Source organism: Protopterus annectens, chromosome 5.part0 (assembly GCF_019279795.1).
Source record: "Protopterus annectens isolate FY-2018-M chromosome 5.part0, PAN1.0, whole genome shotgun sequence".
NCBI lineage: Eukaryota > Metazoa > Chordata > Ceratodontiformes > Protopteridae > Protopterus > Protopterus annectens.
The window spans coordinates 253595356-253615276 of NC_056735.1; the positions used below are offsets into that span (position 1 = coordinate 253595356).

At 43.4% G+C, this 19921-nt stretch overlaps 1 protein-coding gene across 1 annotated transcript in view; it reads right to left on the reverse strand.

Annotated features, from left to right (window-relative positions):
* Window positions 1-19921, reverse strand: part of LOC122802148 (inverted formin-2-like) — a 634538-nt gene that overhangs the window by 39409 nt on the left and 575208 nt on the right. Inside the window, exon 5 of the mRNA XM_044071825.1 lies at window positions 18784-18869. Coding sequence (XP_043927760.1) covers window positions 18784-18869 — 86 coding nt within the window. The remainder of the gene's footprint in view (window positions 1-18783; window positions 18870-19921) is intronic.

Here is a 19921-nt window from a genome sequence, read left to right on the forward strand (position 1 = left end):
TAGAGTTCCCATCTGGATCTGGGGAAAAGGTTACATTTGTTGCCCTGGAGATTAAATGCAATCAATTTAGTTTACACAAAACTGGTTACTTTGAGAAAGTGAAATGAGCTCAACAGCATTTGAAAGAAAAGTTCACTTAAACATTTGTATTGAAAAGTTACTCTAGGTTTCTGCAGATAAACAGCAATACTTGGGTACTCACTGAAGGGAGACATACCAAAACTATTTTACCACCACCTGTGACATAGGCAAACTTACATTTATACAAAAGTAATCAAACCACATTAACAATTTCACATTTACAAACATTGTATATCATATTGCTCTATACAATATAACCAATCCAACATTAAGAGAAGTCAGAAACTGAACAATTTATGTAAACTTCACTCCTACAAAACATGTTTCTGCATGTACTCTTCCCACAATTTCATTTTTTCTACGTATGTACTCCTACCCTTTTCTAACTATACCACTTCCTGTTATTTTACCTCTTACAATATTCACTAATTCAAGTATGGCTAGTTCAGATGGATTTCAGTTTTCTAGTAATTGCTTTTTTGGTAGCTACCACAATTAAACTTGAGGGTTTACTGTGGCAAAGCAATTCAGATCTTGTAACACAGCTCAGAATTTTTAGTTTGCCAGTTCATTACATTGAAAACATATGCTCCCAGCTACCTCTTTCTTCCCCATTCACCATCTACCAAAGGTAAAATTATTTGGGGTCTGTTTGGGTTATAAAAGTACCTATGCAAACACCAAGCAAACATTCTAAATCTTCTAGACTGTTACATACTTGGGAGCCAAGCACATGTCCTCCACTGTCTGAGTGCTTACCCAATAGCTCTTCACAATCTTTTTGGACTTCCTCCGATTCCTATAGTTATTGTGCAATAGTGTGTGTGTGTGTGTGTCTTATTTATCCCTTTTTTAGCAGCAGCTTCTGTTCTAGCGTCAACTAAAAACTCAGCCAGTGCAAGTCTTTCAGTTAGGATTCCCTTATACTCTATCAAAGCCGGATAGGGAAAACTATCTCTAGCCTTAATTCTAGATGCCTTTTGGGCTTCTTCTCATTCTATCACCTTTATCATACTAATTTGTTCCCAATACCTTGGTTACTTTGCAAGCTTCTTCCAATAAATCCCAGCCCCCCTCTTGCTCTATTCTCTGTACCCCTAAATGCAGTCATCTCTAATGGCAGAATTCTATTCCGGTGTTGGCTTAGTTCTTAATATACTTCTATTTTATGAATGTGTACGACTTGCTCTCCCTTAAGGATCTGCATCAGAAATCTCACTTTCCTTTGAATTTCTCCCTGCTTCATCATCCCTTTCCACTTTGAACTGTAGCTGTCTGTTGTGTTGTACACAACAGCCTTAACTGTGTAGCTCTGAAATATCCATTCAACTCAAGTAATCCTAAACCTCCTTAGTCTATTAGCAGGATTTTATTCCACCTGACTCTTGCCCTCTTCCCCTCCCAGATAAAACCCTTCAACCCTATTTACTATCCACAACTTCTCCCCTGGTTGATAAAAATATGGCCGACTTGTGTATAAAACTAAAGGTAGTAACACAGTATCTTCCTGCTTGTATCTTGCTATCCATATCTGTAGGCAAAAGCTTCCAGCTTTTCATTTTTTGTATTATCGTTTGCTTAGTCTCTTCCCACAGCTACCATAACAGAATCCCCTTTAACCCATACTCCTAATTACTTCATTTTATCATGTCCCCATAAAAATGAGTACCGCTGGACCAATTCATGTGTGGGTAACATCATAGCTTACAGCTACAACCTTTGTTTTATTTATTTTTTTTTTTATGTATTAAAGGTCAAACATATGCCTTTGCACCACAAAACCACATTGATCTATATCAAATTTGGCAACATTTATGCTGTTCTTTTAACTATTATACACAAACACGTCAATCATGGTTTAAAACTGAAATGGGCCTACATGAAGCTGGATCAGATAGGTCTTTACTGTCTTTCGGTATTACAGCCATCACAGACTTTTCCAGTATGGTGGTGCTTCCCCTATTAAAATATGGTTAAACAAAACCTTCCAGATCTTATCACTTTCTCCCCTCCTAACTTCCACCGGAATACCATCCATTTCTGAAAACTTTCCTGCAGACTGGTTAGAGATAATTTTTATTGCATTGCCTATCTTAACTGTTAATTGTTGAGCCTCACCCACCTCTAATCCTCACATATTCAAGTCTTCCATAAGTATTTACATTTGTGCTTTTCTTAATTTTCCCCATTTCGCTTTTTGCAAATTTTCATAAAATTTCTGAAATATCACCAACATAACACAATCTCTGATAATTTTTTCTCATTATAGGCTTCCTAGGTTTGGAAACATCCCTTTCTACCTGTTGCTCATGTCATTGTGCCAAAAGTTTTTTGTGCTCTGGAGGTACCAACAAAAACAGCTGCTCAACAGCAATCTTTCTAAACTCATATTATCCAGGTACTCCCACTTATTTACTTTATAACTATGCAATTGTGCCTCCTCTTGTTCTGACAGATTCTTCTTATTCTATAATACATTAATCTTTGTCAGCACCTCTAAATTTTTACTTAACTATATCTCTATTTATACATTTTATACTACATTGTCATTTTATCCCACTCACTAGCCATACCCCCTCTATTTTTGACAGGTAGATGGGGAAGCCCGTGTCTCATCTTTACTTCATTACTCTCTATTTTTATCTTGGCAACTACTTGTTCACAATCTGAAATAGTTATTGGAATTGTCAAGGTTCTCAATTAAATGCACAAATTCCTGTGAAATAACCGTTGTCTAGTCTATTCACTGTATAGACCTTGGGGAATATGCAAATTCTTTCAGAGTTCCTACTACTGAATTTTAGTCTTCCATAGCAAATATTTTCAGAAATTTCTTTAGAAATCTACCCTCTTCGTGCATCTTCCCTTCTAGGCCCCCAGATACATCCTCATGGTTTCAAATCAAATTCTAGTCTCCATCTATAAGCAATATTCTCTGCTAAAAGCTGATTAATCTCAAATTTTCTTAAGTTCCATGACAGCAGTATTCGGTGGTATACAACTACATGCCAGCATAATCCTCATCCCTTGCCAGTAGAACCTTATTACCGTAAATCTGCCATCATCCTTTTCTTCTATTTTTAACTCTGTCCGATACACTGCAGAATATCCATCCTGAAAGTTTGTCAAATTTGCATGCTCAGTGTCTCCTGTAGCATTGTTGTATATACTTTGTATTTCTTAAATATTCTTTCCTTTTTGTCTATACCTGTGAGGCCAATCACATTTCAAGGAAATATGGAAATCGCCGTCATGATAAAGTCATTATTCCCACCCATTACATATGACAGCTTCTAAATGTCTACTTCCAGCTTTTTTGATGCATGCTCCCACTGTTTCACAGGCTGATCCTTTATACAGTTTTATCTTAACAATCCTACCTATGTCACATACAAGATTGAATTCTAATGAAAACACAAAAAAAGCATAAAACAACCTAACTTAATACGAACACACAAAACAATGTATACCTTCAAATAATGACTTTTAACCCTCCTAATATGAACAGGTCTCAGACAGCTGCAAACAGGCCACTACTAACCAAAAGTTGAAGTTATTCAAGCCAAGATGCATGTTATTGCCTGTGCTTCTATTAACACTAAAACATGCAATTTGCATCATGAAAAGTTTCACACAAATCGTTAACAGGAACTGTTTTAATTACCTTTTTCCTTCCTCTTCTCTTCCCACTGGTGTCCTTCCAAACATTAATGACATGAAGTGAGGGCAAATGTCTTTCTCCATAAAGTCAAAAAAGTCCATTTTTCTTGTACAGAAATGCCTCAAAATGCAACGGATGCTTTGCAGTCTCCCATTTATTCATCAGTGTGTTGCTAGTCTTCTTCCTGTTCATCTCCACCTCCAGACCATGGTTCAAGTCCAAGGTACTCATGAACCTCCTAGTCACTTCCTGTGCTTTTCTGTCTCTCAGGCATTTTCCTCTAGTATAGTGGAAAAGGATCCACTGGCAAAGCCTCTCCATGTGCTTTATTACCAGAAAAATGAGAAGCAACTCACTCTTTTGGACAAACATTTGCATTTCCTCCTTAGCTTGTTCTGCACCAAAAAATGACCGATCCTGCAGGCACTTTATTCTGAAGATAGACTGATACAGCTGTTTGAATTACACCTGCTTCGCGACATTGTCCGATTGCTAGAATAAAATTTTCTGCCTCATGTACAGGGAAATATTTTCTACAAACTCTAGCTTCAGCTTTTAATACTTTGCCTTTCTGCTACACTTGTCAGTATCAACTTTCTACTGGTAGGTTTGAATCTTTATTAAAAACAGGTCTTTGCTGCTATCTTATGACCAAGTGGGGAGCATAGACTGTGTTGCTCTTTCAATGAAGAATTCCTGTGATGGAATACCAGTCCAGTTGCTTATTTGTGCCTTCAGAAAATTAAGTGTTTTCCTTCTAGCTTCTCTGGTACAGCAGAAAAAAAAAATCTCATTTTCCTTAGGCGCTCAGTCCTCTAATTCTACCATATTTTAAACCTCTTCTTGAGCAGTCTCATACTCATCCAGTCTTTTCTCCATTTTGACCTCTGATTTTTGCAATTTTATCACCTCATCTGAATGTCTGTTTAAACCTTTCATTTTTACCAACCTTTTTTTGCTTGAGTTGATAAACAAAAACACTGAAGGAGTATATTTTAATCAGCTCTGAACACATTTGACTTATTTTTCTCTCTAGATTATTGGAAGCCATGTCTTGCACCAAAGGTGCAGCTTGAACTGTTTTTTGCTGAACAGCTGCACAATTCTTCCCAGGCTGTTTTCTCTTCACCTTTTCTAGTTGATTTTCTTTAAGGCGGTCTTAGTTTCTTCGTTGGCATCCAGACAGTGCATTTAACATGCCAATAACTGAATGTATTAAAAAGTGACCGTTTCTGGCCCTTGACTTCCAGTTTCATTTTTCATACCATTTGAACTGAAGTTAAGCTACTGATCAGTGTGCAGCCATCTTGGAAAGTCTAGTCAATACTACTGTTTTTTAAGAAAATGAAGCAACCCAGTATTCCCAATCACTACAAGATTAGCTTTTTTCCAGTTGAATAATTTTATTAGTGTACTTCAAAAGCTGAAAACAATTTAAACTGAAATCAAGCTGACATTATAAAATAAAAGCAATTATACAATGACCCCCCATTAATATTCCAAAATGTGAATGCTGATTGGTCAGCGTGCACATTGTAAATCAGACTTATACTAATGGAAAAAGGCAACTGCAGTGGTGGTGCTGTGGTAGCGTTGTCGCCCTTCTGGGAGGTTTTAAGTTGCAAGCACCTCTGAGAAACATTTTCATCAGGAGATGAGGGAAAATGGGTTGCTCAAAAAAACAATGAGCAGAAAAGGTTGAAGCATGCATCTTGACAGAGGAAAAAGAAAGACCACCCTGAAGCAAATCAGCCAAGTATTCCAGGATCAGAGGAAGAGTAAGCTGAGAAGAAGATTCACCTCTAGCCTGCATCCGACAGAATCTTTCCCATTTGCCAGCGTAGGACTTCCTAGTGCTAAGCCTCCTGGCCTCCTGAAGCAAGTTACCCACCTGCTGGGAAAGGGAAGAAGAAATGGACTGATTCATACAATGAGCCAGGCTGCCAAATGGAGAGATTGAAGATGAGGATGTAGAATATTTCCCCCGTCCTGAACTAAAAGATCTGGTTTCAGCGGAAGACGCCAAGGAGGAAATTGGGAGAGACTGCGAAGCAGTGGATAACAATGCTGTCTGGGCCAGTCTGGAGCTATGAGAATAGTCCTTGGTCTTTCGTCCCTGATCTTCAATAATACTCTGGGAAGAGGAGGGAAGGCATAAACTGACAGAAGCGTCCAAGAGAAGGACAGAACATCCACTCTCCAGGCCTTGCTGTGATGCTGTCTGGTGCATAAAAGTGGGAGAAGGTGGTTGTCTGGGGAGGAGAAAAGATCCACCTGAGGAATGCCCCAACATTGAATTATGCTGTAAACGACTGCTCTATCCAGTTGCCACTCGTGAGGATCCAGGGTCTGTCGAACTGGTTTGCCAAAACACAGTCTCCCTGGAAGTAACTGAGCTAGGAGATGAAGGCCCAAGGATGCTGCTATGGACCAGAGAATCATGCTCTGTCTGCACAGGGGGCAAGAATGAGTCCCTTCCTGTTTGATGACGTACCACATGACTGTGGTGTTGTCCATTCTGACAAGCACAGTTCCTGGAGAAAGAAGATGTTTGAAAGCTATTAAGGCCTGCTGAACTGCTATCAACTCCTTTAGGTTTATGTGCAGGTACATCTGCCTGGCATTCCAACGTCCCTGTATGCATCTGCCATCCAGGTGAGCTCCCCAGGCATAGTCCGATGCGTCTGTGGTAAGAACTTGAATGGCAGGAGGTGGGCGAAAAGGCATGCTTTGTTTCGTCGACAAGCTGTCGCCCACCATAGAAACTCTGACTGCAGACAAGGACGCAGAGCAATTATCATATCCAGGTCCTTGAGCGTGCTGACACCAAAGGTTCTTGAGGTACCATTGCAATTTCTTCATATGCAGTCTTGCATATGGAATCATGAGAATGTAAGAGGCCATGTATCCCAGAGCTTGCAGGTATTTTCTTGCAGGGAGCTAGGACAGGCTTGCCAGATCCTTTACGTAAACTGAAAGTTGCCCGTTTCTCCTGGGTGAGATATATCATCTGTGCGGCTGTGTTCAGACTTGCTCCCAGGAATGTTATCTCTTTGGATGGCACCATTTTTGATTTCTCCTCTGAGTGTGTAACCCAGGGAAGAGTCTTTACAAATTTCAGGTCCTTAAACAGCTGTTCTTGAGAATTTCAGGTCCTTTAACAGCTGCTCTTGTGAATTTGCTTGAATTAGACAAGTCGTCCAAGTATGGATAAATCTGAATTTTCTTCTGCCTGCAAAAAGCAATGACTGGAGCTAGGCACTTTGTGAAAACTCTGGGAGCAGTAGATAAGCCAAAGGGCATTGCAGAGAATTGATAATGTTTCTTGCCTACTCTGAAACAAAGGTATTGCCTGTAACTTTCCCTGACAGGGATGTGGAGATGGGCTTCTTTGAGATCCAAGGTTACCAGCCAGGAGTCCTGGTAGAACATTGGTAGCAACTGATGCAGAGTGAGCATTTTGAACTTTGGAATTACCAAGAAAGAGTTCAGAATGGATAGATCTAGGATAGGATGCCAGGTGCCTTCTTTTTTTGGAACTAAGGAAAGTCTAGAATAGAAGACCTGGCCTACCTGCTGAGTAGGAACCGATTCTATCGCCCCCAGATGTAAGACAAAATTTGCTTTTCTACTTCTGCCCTTTGGTTTGGAAGAGTGTCCAGGAATCCTTTGGGTACTGGAAAGGTGTGGAAAGAAAACCTGTGTTCTAGGGATACAGTTTTGAGTACCAATTTGTCATCAGTGATGGTGACCCAGACATTTGTAAAAAAAGGCCAACCTTCCCCCTAAAGGATTCTCTGGGCAAGCAGGAACAGAGTCATTGAGAATGTTTGGATTGAGATGTCGGCTTAGAACTTTCCGCCTTGGAAGTGGAAGCATGCCAACACTTAGACCTTTGAGGGGTAGCCACCTGCCCCCGAGAAGATATGTAACTTCTAATCCTAGAGCAGTTCTGTCTGCTGGTATCAGGAAACATCCAACTCTTAGAAGGGTAATTCCTGCTGAAATGAGAAAGTTGAACTTGCAGAAAGTCTTTAACTGTTTGCATAGACTTGGCCTTATACTCCATCTTTTTGAGCACTTCCTCTGCTTTGTTGCCAAAAAGACTGCCCTTATGTAAAGGTACATCTAAAGGCTTAGACTTGACAGGCTCTGGAAGAGGCTGCTCCCGGAGCCAAGCATGCCTTCTGAGAACAGATCCAGTAGGTGTAGCTCTGCAGGAGGTTTCTAGAATGTCAAAACCACAATGTAATGAATGTTTATTGACAAGACTGGCAGAATTCAGCAAATCCTGCATATCCTTACTCTCTGCCAAAAGAGGCATACTTGCAAACTTTGACTTCATAGCCTCCAAGGTGTGTTTCTGATATGTAAGCATATGAAAGAGGCAATTAGTAGACCTAATAGCAAGAGTGGCAGAGGTATAAACGTTTTTACCCAACCTATCTAGGTTCCTAGATTCCCTGTCGGAACAGGATTTTTGGTAACAGTGGCCTTAACTCCTTTAGGCCCCTGGGTCAGCTAGCGGATTCCTAAAAAGAAACAAATGAGAATCAGGGACTCTACAGTACCAGTCAGGTTTCCGGGGCGCAGGAGGAACCGAATTTGGAGTAAAGGAATTTTCCAGAAAAACATCAACCACTTCCAACACTAGAGGAACAGCCAGAGGCTTATGCCGAGGCAAATCCAAAAACTCCCTGATCCTTTTTTTAGATTGGGGATAAGCCTGACTTTCCCATTTAAAATGCTCCCTGAGAGTATTCAAAGTATCACCAAAAGAGAAACCCTCTGGAGGAGAAGCAAAAGGAATGGATTCCTCTGCATCTGAATCCTCAAAAGGAGAAAAACACCTGAGAAGCTTCCTCTTCATCAGCAGAAATGCTAGAAGTATCAGAACCTGAATAAGACAACGCCTCAGGAGAGGCATCCCTACCCCTTTTTGAAGGAGGAGGCTGAACCCCTAAATAAGAGTCAAAAGGTCATTAGCCATTTTAACCATTTGAGATTGAGAGGAACGAAAAGAAACTGGAGCCTGTTTCTTCACAGGCTTACGACAAAGATTTACCTGCAAGTCTGAAGGACTCGGGAGGCCTGGCAACCACCAAAGTCGTGGCCGAGGCAAGTCGGTATGAGCCTGCTGTCCGAACAAAGAATGGAGGCCTCAGACACCGGAGCCAGCTTAGCGGCTATGGATCCAGCTAAAGAAGCAACAGGCGGAAGGCCAGAAGACAAAATGGAAGCCGGAGGCCTGGGGGACTCCGAAATGGTCTCAGCCGAGGCCTGCGGTTGAAAATCCGCTGACTGCAGGGGCTGCAAAGGTGCCTCACTGGCTACCACAGGACTGATGACCAACTTATCTGAAGACTTGACCCTCTGAAATCTGTTGCAGTCCTTATACTTAGCTTCTTAGGGATATCCGAAGCATGAAGACCAGAGGACGCCCTACCGACAAACTTGGGCCACACTCCAAAATGCTTCGCTAAAAGCTTAGCCCAACGACAAATAGTATGCGGATTAAAGGAAGAACAGAGATCACAATTAGTAACATCGTGGTCAAGGCCTAAACAAATACAACAGGAATGAAAATCTCTATGGGGACTCTGCTTTCTACAGGTAAGACAATTATTAACTTTTGCTGACATTTGTTAAGGCATGAAAAGAGAACCCCCAGCGGGGTACTACTTCAACTTTGTAGTTGGAAACCAAAAAGGTAAACTGCAGACCAGCACTCGTGCAAAAATGCTTCTGCTTCAGGCTCCGCAGCAAGACTGAGGAAGTGAATCGGCTGCCTCCTATTGTATCTGATATCCTGACGTCCTTTACAACCGACGACAGCCGAGGTCATATTTACTTACTTTTGGTATTCTGGCCAATCGAGGGCTACCGGGAGCCGGAAAACACATTGGTTAGGACTGCAACAGTGAAACACGATGTACATGATTTAGTTTTTTTTCTTGAAACAACAGCAGCCACCTTACATTTTTCAAACTGACACATCCTGTCCAGTGTAGAAAAAAAATTCACTGACATCTGATAGAAGGTACACTACAGGAAGTTTCTCTAAAGGGTATTGATTTTAGCTTCTATTAGTGACATATTCTCTTCCATTCACTGTGTAACAAGTTGGGCAAGTTCTTCCTTACACATCGGAACACCCATGTATTCTACAGAGAAGTCTTGATGGTGGACATTCACTTTTAGAAAGTAAAGGGATATTAGAGTAATGGGATATTAGAGTAATATGGAATGGTCAGGGACAAAGAAATAAGCTAAAACATTCTGATACAATGCACCAAAGACACGAAAACCTGCAGAAAAAGAACACACGGCATGTGTTAAGAATAACTATCCATGTCTGAAATGGGGATTACACAGTCTGAATTTATCACAGAGCTAGATGGGTGTTGCAATGATGGTTACCAAGGCAGGCTAGTTAGTGGAGATCCATCATGAATTGTTCAGTCTAGCCAGAATGGAGAACTTCCTGGTCAAGAAGACTATCATGAGAAACTTGGCAAGTAAAAACATACAAGGAAAAATATGAATACATTCAAAAACTACAAAAGCAATATGTAAATTATTGCATAAGCAAGACTTAACTTACAAGTCAGTAACCACTCTCTTGGTTTGCCCCACATACCACTGAATAGGTGGGCACCCACATCGTATGATACGAGTTTGAGAGACTTATGGAAGAGCTAACTACTACTTTGGTTTAGGTTTCACATACAGGCTGCCTAAGCCAGTTATGCAGTTTCTTGACAGAGCTTTACGCGGACAGTGATAGTTGGGTGCAATTCAACAAATCAACAGAAGGTATAGAGCCTTAGATTGGTTTAAATGCCATTCTTGTGGGGTTATATACATCAGAGGATGTGGGTGCACACCTAATTAAGTCATATGTGGGGGACAAACCAAGAGAATGGTTAAAAAGAGGATCTTGGAGCATGAGGGATATTAGGAACTGTAATCTAGAAAGACCAGTTGCTAAACATTTCCATTCAGCACATATTGGATTACTGACTGCCCCTGTCTATAAGGGGGACATGGGTGCCACTGCAGGAGTGAATTAATGATTCCCCATCCACTGATCCAAACTTAATTGAAGAGGGTAAGGAAAGGTCTGTCTGCTTCATGTGAAAAGGAAACCTGCTCCAGAGAAGGGGTAATCTGAGACATCTACTTCCAGCATCTTTTGCTCAAGTCACACACAAGATTTGAATCCTTAGAAAATGTGGCCCTCATGCAGTTGGTCTTGTGAATGTGTAACAGTTCCATCAGGGCTGAATTTGAAAGTTAGTTGTAGGTTAGGCATAGATCACCACTTAATAGTCAGGAGGAGACAGAGTAAAGGGATAGATCTGTATAGAACATGTTCTTTACACCCTGTATTTTTTTTGTAAGGAACCTCCGAGGCCGCTCCAGCTGTTGCAAATGCCTGGGTAAGTACATGCTGCAAGGTGCACTGTACCTGATTATTGGTCTGATGAAGGCCAAGGACAGTTGGACTAACTTCCTTGGGTCTGGATGCCATGCCTTTACTTATAAGCTGTGCCACACAGGACTTACTCACCATTATGGAAACATGGCATTCAAAGTTCAGACTGCTGTCTGTGTACCTAGACTTCTAACCTCAGAGTCCACTCTTGGGGATTTGCTATTAATGTTGTAATTTGCAAGGATATTTAACTTCCCTTAGGGTATGGATTATGCATTTTGTTTTAGGCCATTGCTCTGGAACCAATCATTTGGGTCAAACTCGTCTGAAAGATATCTACATCACTGGGAGATTCAATGACTGCACCCAGCACTCGGCCCTATGGTACACTACTAACTGGCCTCTTGCTGGATCTGGATTCTCCAACTCATTTGTCCTGTCTGTGAGACATCTGGCTATCCATATAATGACAAAGGGATTTGCACCCACTTTTGTGAGTTTATCTACAATACCAGAGTGCTGCTCGATCTTCAACAAACTCAGGTTAAACTATGTTAACAAATGGTACAAGGACATGGGTCTCAAATCAAACATAAAAAATGAAGCATAGTTCATTTTGGTAAACAGTTTCACTTACCATATTGATGGCACACCCATTACATCAGACAATGTTAAGGGATTTAAGGACACTTGTTGGTTAATTCCCTATTTGACCATCATGCCTCCACAGTAGTTCAGAAAGCATTTCTATCTGGCTCAATTAATTTCCATAGCCATCTCCATTAGATCCAAAGTAGTGTCAATTCCAGTTTACTAATTTTTTCAGACCTATTATTGAATATAACTGCACTTTTTGGCATGTATTTGTCTAAACACACAACTTAAGAGACCTCATATTCATAGCTAAAAAATCAGTGGGCTGAAAAATCTTGGTTACAAGCACAGACGCTCAGCCCTTTCTCCATACTCTTGTCTCTTACACACACCTCCATGGAGAGGTGCTACTGTTTTGAACCATGAAAGATCCAATCCTATTTGATGAACTCCTTTGCAGAAAAAGAAGTTATGGACTCACCATAACATTCAATCTGAATAGTTTTACTTAATTTGTCTTCAACCTGTGGGTTACGGATCCATAGCCGATCTGAGCCGGCAACTTTTACTAGCATCAGCTCCAAGCTCCAAACTCCTCCCCTTACCCATAATACACCTCCTACTGACTTCCATCCACAGATAGAGTTTGCTGAACCTTATACTGATAACCAGACCTGAAAAATTTACTTGTGACCTATACTGCAGCCTGTAGGCTGATCATATGCCAAGGTCCGGGGGAAGGAGGGAGGGATGGTTGAAGACTAATGAAGTACAACTACTCAAATGGAACGTTATGGTGAGCACATAAACTTCTTTATCTGAAGTAGTTTACTTCATTTGGTCTTCAACCTGTGGGACAGAGTCCCCAGCTACTAAAACTCCTGGGAGGCCCTCATGGAAGGATATTCCGGAGCACTGCAGAACCAAAGGATGCTCCTCTTCTGGAAGTCAAATCCAATTTGTAATGAGAAATAAATGTATGAGAGGAGGACCAAGTAGCTGGAGAACCTGACCTGGAGGAGACACGCCTCTGTCCTTATAGACCTGCAGGATGCATGAAGAAATCCATCTAGCTACAGTGACCTTGGACGTAGGTTTCCCCAAAAAGGGTTTTATAGAAGGATACAAACAATTGATCAGATTTACGGAAATTTTTTGTCCTGTGTAAACAGAGTCATAACTGTCTATGTACATCCAACATGTGGAGTTTGTATTCGATCTAGTTAGTAAAATTAGGGAAAAACAGGCAAATTGATGCCCTGATTGATACTGACTGGTGATGCCACCTTAGGAAGAAAGGATGGATTGGTTCATTATCTTTGTGAAAAATCATGTAAGGAATTTTGATGGACAAGGCCTGTAATTCTGAAACCCTTTTTGCAGAGGTAATAGCCACCAGAAAAGCTGTTTTCCAAGATAAAAATTTCAGATCTGCAGTTGCGGCAGGCTCAAAAGGCAGAGTGACCAAAGCTTGAAGAACCATAGTAAGGTCTCATGGGGGAACAAGATCTTTGACCGGGGGGTGTAACAAAAAAGGTGCCTTTGATAAAGGCTTTACACAGTCTGGAAGAGACTACAAAGGCAGAATTCTCACCCACATAAAAATGAGAGAGGACAGCCAACTGAACTTTGACAGTAGAACTAGTGCCGTGTTGAAAAATATCAGCTAAAAAAATCAAGAATGGTGGAAATAGGAGCTGTGAAAATGTCTACACTCCTTTGGGAGGCCCAAAAGGAAAAACATTTCCACTTGCTGCAATAAACTTTCCTGGTCAAAGACTTATGAGCAGCCACCAAAATAGATCTAACAGAGGAGGATAATCCGGGAGTCCTAGCAAACATGGGAACTGGAGCAGCCAAGCTGTTAGCTTCAGGCTGTCCAGATTCAGATGAGGCACCCCCGAAGGGTGTGAAATTAGATCCTGAATGGGATCTAGGATCCAAGGGGGAGCCAGAAGGGGAGACCGAAAGGAAGGGAAACCATACCTGGCGAGGCCAGAACAGGGCAATGAGAAGGACTCTGCACCCCAGTCAATGAGCTTTCTGTAGAAAGCTTGCAATGAGAAGTACTGGCGGGTAAGCATACAGAAGACCAGGAGGCAAAGCATAAACTAGAGAGTCTCTGGGGGACTCCCCCGGCAGGGGGTTCAGAGCGGAAAACCTGCTTCACTTTGCGTTGGAAGGAGATGTGAAGAGATCGCAGCAAGGTTGACCCCACTCACTGAAGATCTGTTCCGCTACTGACAGATTCAGAGACCACTCGTAAGGCATCAGAATGGTCTGACAGCCTGTCCACTACGATGTTGGACCATCCCAGAATGTGTGTTGTGATGAGAAAGCCACCGGTGGACATCACCCATTCCCACACTCTTCCCCTCGCGTCAAAGGGGGTAAGATCTGGTTGTAAGATCGGGTCCTTCCCTGTTTGTTGATATACCAGACCACTGACATGTTGTCTGACTGAACAGCAATCATCCCCAGAGGAAGAAAGGCATGAAGGGCCTGTAACGCTAGAAGGACTGCCCTCATCTCTAGGACATTTATATGCAAGCTGGTCTCTATGGGGGACCACAGGCCTTGGACTGTCCTGCCCAAACAATGCACCCCACCAGAGTTGGGAGGCATCCGTGGTCACTGTGGCTTGGGCTGGGACTGGAACAAAAGGTCATCCCTCCAAAATGTCTGGAGAGCACATCCACCATATGAGGGACGACCGGGAGACTCGACTGAGTTAAACTGGATATGTCAATGGCAGTTCCAACAGGGACCATTCTACAGCTAGAGTCCACTGTAGAATTTTCATTTGTAACAGAGCACACAGGAGAAGAATTATGGTCACCGTCATCGAGCCTAAGGCCATCAACACAGATTTCGCCACTGGGAGATGAGAGTGGTAGATCAGAGAGGCATGCATCCTCAGGTTTTGACCGCTCTCAGAGGTCAGGACAATTTTGCACTGAAGAGTATCTATCTTGGCACCAATGTAATCTATCACCTGGTACAGGATTCTAGGAGAGATTTGGATGCATTGACTGTGATCCCCAAACACAGGGCAAGAGTCAGGAAATAATCCCTGGTTTGGGAGAGTAGACACCTGATGGGAGCAATGAGGAGCCAATCGTCCAGGTATGGACAGACCTGAATCCCCTGAAGCCTCAGGTGAGCCGCTACCACTGCCATTCACTTTGGTAAACACCCTTGGGGGCTGTGGTGAGACCAAAGGATAGGGCTCAAAATTTGTAATCACTGACTCCTAGCCGGCAGCGGAGGAACATCTTGGAGCTTCTGTGCATTTTTGTGTGATAGTAAGCATCCTGGAGATCTAATGAGCACATCCAGTCGCTCTCTTGCAGGTACGGTACGATGAACTGTAATGTGACCATCTGGAACTTCTCTTTGGCAATGGATAGGTTCAGGGTAGACAGATCCAGAATGGGCCTAAAGTCCCCCATTTTCTTTGGCACCAAAAAGAACCGGGAGTAGAAGCCCGATCCGGACTGATATGGGGGAACAGTTTTGATGGCTCATTTTCCTAGCAGCTTAGAAATTCCTGTGCTGCTGCCTCCCTTTGCGTGGTTGGTACATTCGGGAGGTGTCTGGGAGATTTGGGGGAACCCACGAAGGAGAGAGAGTATCCTCTGGACATGATCTGAAGCAACCAGCAGTCCATTGTTATGGACTCCCATGCCACTAGGTGCAAGGACAATTGTCCCCCAAATGCCTCCAGAGAAGAGCAGTTGGGCAACCCCTCAGGGTTGCTGCCTGGGTCTGTCTGGGAAATGTTCAAGACCCAATGTTCCTTGAACCCCCCCCCTCTGCCTCTAGGCCGGCATCCATTCTGTCCTCCTCTGCCTCTGGGGGAAGAAGAGCCCCGAGTGTTCCGGGAATACTTTGACTTCCGGAACCACATCTTCTTTTGCCCTCTCTGGTTCTGGGACCTTTGAGGGTTAGAGAAGTGGATCCTGACAGCAGACATTGTCTTCCCAATCCTGCTCACTCTGGTCTAATGTCTCTTTTGACAGTCTTACTAAAGAGTGTAGAGCCTTCATAAGGGGCATTGGCATAGGACGCCTTGAAGGGTCCCTAAAATTCACAACCTGAGCCAGGCGTTGCGCCTCATGGACACGCCGGACCCATTGCCCTAGCTGCTCCTTCCGTAGCATGTGAGACGAGTCACATGGATGTATTAGATACTACTTTTAAAAGTGGCCATCCTCATGGAGAATGAAGCCCTTGTCCTCCTGCGACAGGGACTTGGGGAGAGACTCCTCCAGCTCATTTACCAGGTCGCGTTGGAATCTGGTGACATGGGCCAGATAGCTCAGTGCCCTAATCGAAAAAGTAGCTGAAGCATAAACCTGCTTCCCTAAGCGGTCCATCATCCACGACTCTGTCAGGTGGGTGGACAGAGGAACTCTCCTGAGCAAGTTCCTTTTTAGTGACTGCTGCTACCACCATGGCGTCTATGGGGGAGCCCTTGTTCCATGTTGGTTCGTCTATTGGGGGGGGGAGCTTACCTGGTCTTTTTGGGATAATTCCATGGTGTCTGGTTCCTTCCATGCCCACAAGGTGACCAAATCCACCAAAGGATACGTGGGAGGGGACACCCAGGAAGTAGATGGGCTTGTGCTGAAAGCCTCCAGGAACACAGACTCGTCAGAAGGTTTGGGGGCAGACCAACCTCCACCATTGGCGCAGGATTTCCATGACATCTCCAAAGGAGACATCCTCCGGAGGTGACCTAGGGGAACTTTCTCCATCATCCAAGTCTGTCTTCTCGGTACAGGACTCGGAGGAGTCCAGGTGCCTCCTCTTGCATGTATGCTTGCAAGGTACCTTTCCGGTGGGGCTCTCCAGGGGGAGCTTGCAAGCCACTTGTTCCTCGGAGGGGGGGCAGTCTGGGGCTCTTCAAACACGGGCTGTCCCTCTGGTAAAATGATGGGAACCCATAGACAGAGCAGAGGGGATCTTGGTGGAGTGCAAGGGGCAATCAGGGGTCTCGATCCAGTGGAGAGAACCCTTTCTACCACGAACGCCGAAGTAGAGCAACCCTCCTGTGAAACCAATAAGGAGGCCAGTCTCCTTGGGTCAGACGACAGAATCGGAGCCAGGCCCAAGGTGGACGGAGCTCCGAGGGAGGGAACCTGACCCAACAAAGTCGGAGCCGAAGAAAAAGGTTCCATGAGGGAGGGAACCTGACCCAACAAAGTTGGAGCCGAAGAAAAAGGTTCCACAAGGGAGGGAACCTGACCTAACAAAGTCAGAGCCGAAGAAAAGATCCAACACCCAAGCACCAGCTCAGAGTAGCTAGGATCTGAGTGGTCGGATCTGATATGCTCCAGGCGGAGGAAGCAGGAACAGTTGGTGCCGACACCCTGACCAAAGCCAACCTCTGACAGAGTACTCTGAACCCGAAGGTTGGATCGGAGAAGGAGATGTAGATTGGAAAAAAAAGGAAGCAAGCTCCCCCCTCCTGAGGGGGGGGGGGGGCAGGCAAGTTCCCCATCTGGATCAGAGTACGGATAAACCTCATCATTTTATCCAGATAATTGTCCAAGGACCGGGTGGACCTAGACGAGGCCACGGACTATGACCTGGTGGGTAGGGGCACTGAGGCCCAAGAAGCTGAATGCGTCTCCTCCAGCTCCAGGGAGGAGATCAGCCGAGGGGAGTCATGGCTCCGTGGTGACTTTGAAGGTGAAGTGAGGTCCGGAGACCTCCGTCTTTTCCCTCACCTTAGACTCTCTCTCCCGCTCTCTACCTCTTCTGCTCCGCTTCCACAGGCTTTGATACAGGAGGTTGAGTCCCAGCCTGGGAAGGACGAGAAACCAGAGGAAGAGAGGTGGCCACAGCAGCTGCTGTGACTGAAGCCGGAGACGAGGAAACCGATTCTGAAGTGGGAAGAAGGCCTTTTGAGGGCCAACTTGGCCTTCCTATCTTTAATGGCACAGGGGTTGAAGCCCACATATATGCTGCAGTCCACACTCAGATGGGCCAAGCCCAAGCACAAAACAGTGTGGCCATCCGAAGGGGATAATTTATGGCCACACACTGTGCAACACTTGAAAACAAGCTTTTCAGCCATACTGACTCAGTAGAAAGAGAACTTGAGAAAAAAAGGCAGCTTCTTTCTAACTGGCGCACACACACCCACTCACCACACTCGTACACAGAAAATACTGGGGGGGAGCTTACAATCTACACAACAGTACAAACTATTCTAGCTATCCTAAAACTTAATAACTTGATGCATCAAGCGAGGGGAGGAGAAAGGGGACCTACACTATCTAATAAAAATCTGAAGAAAAAGTTACTCACAAAGGTTTTACCCACTTGACTAAGTTGGAGGCTCAAGACACTATGCATAAGCTATTGGCGGCAAATGAGATCTGGGGTTGGAAGGCAGTGGAGTTGTATTATGGCTAAGGGGAGGGAGTTTGGAGCTCGGAGCTGATGCTAGTAAAAGTTCAGCTTGTATCCAATATGGATCCGTAACCCACAGGTTGAAGACCAAATGAAGTAAACTACTTCAGATCTAATGGCACCTCATCTACTTGACTAAAGAAACAAACTTCAACAGTTGACAAATATGGCGGTGTGAAATTCATATCCTAATGTAATCCTCAGCTTGAGGAAACTTCCACTACATGCCAAGCAGAATAGTACCCTTGTCACCTTCAAGGTAAATCTAGACCACTGGAATGGGCAGCCAGAAATTCTCCAAGTCTATTCTGTCTTGCCCTCCTTGAGGATTGATGTAACTTCTGAATAAGTTTATTTTTTGGCTAGACTTGTAATGTGGACTGCGCACATTGCCTAGTACTTACCTACAAACCTCTAAGTGACGGGTTCAGAATTACATGTTCTTAAGTGACAGCAAAGCAGATTTTTCTAGGAGACACAGGTAAGTGATCAGCATTGCTACCATGCACAAATTGTAGGCATATTTGTCAAACAACCACAATCTGCTCTGTAGATAAGGACCCATCACAGCTTAGCCACAACTTACCTTGGAATGTCAAGCAGTAGAACCATGAATTGGTCAGGTTGAGTCAGTCGATTCCGGTCTCCTTTGAATGACGTAAAGACCTTCACCTGTCAAGAGTTGCAAAACATAATTGTCAAAATTCTCATTATCGGATGTCTGCTTCTCTCACACACCACGTACTTGTTTGGTCTACATGTTCCATGAGACAAACCACCAGCTCTCACTTTGTCTCCCCCTTTACAGCTTGTCCTACTTATCTGCTTTTTATGTCCAGCACAATACTTACAAGTTATGCTTTAAGCTTCAAAGATTCTTGAGATTGCTCCCTGCCACTGAAAATAGACAGGAAAAACACTGGATTCCCCATTGTATAAAAACCAAGCATGCAAAACCATATCTGACATCAAAAGGTTTACCCTGAAGAAACGCTACTGAATCTATTATTGGGGGCAGCAGTGTAACTTGCATTTTTGGAACTGTACACCATCTTCTATAATGTAACTGTGCCCCCATATACAAACACCTGCATCTTCCTGGACAGTTCAACTACAAACACAAATATTAGACAAAAATCAATTTAAGAACCAGAAATTTTGTGAAAACTGAATAAACTCAATCAAATAAGATAGTCTCATTTTATTTTCACTGAAGTTCTAGCATACCTATTTGTGTAATATAACTAGTGTAAAGCAGTGATGTACATGGATATATGGTTAACCAGGTGATCATATTGTAGTTTCTTTCCACTATTTGCAGTAATAACCTGTGCTGCTTTTAATTTCTAATGAATTAGTATTACCACTATAACAACCTATTGCACTCTTACCCTTTTCCTTTTGGTTACATTCCCCACTGCACTTGTCCGTTGCTACTGTTACCTTCATTCTTTTTGTTCCACAGAGGTGTTAAGAGCAAAACATTACCAGACATGGACAAGGACCTACAACCCACTCATTCCTGCCCAAGATATCTTATTAGCCCATTTCTTCCCATCCCCAATGGCAAAAATCAGGCAGGAAGGAGTACACCATCTTACAGCATCTATTGGTTTTGACTATCCTCCATCACTGGAGCAACCACAACTCACAGAGCTCTGCTTTCATGCTACCAACCAAAGTCAGCATGTTGCTGCATGCAATGTGCTCTCAAGTGCTCACAG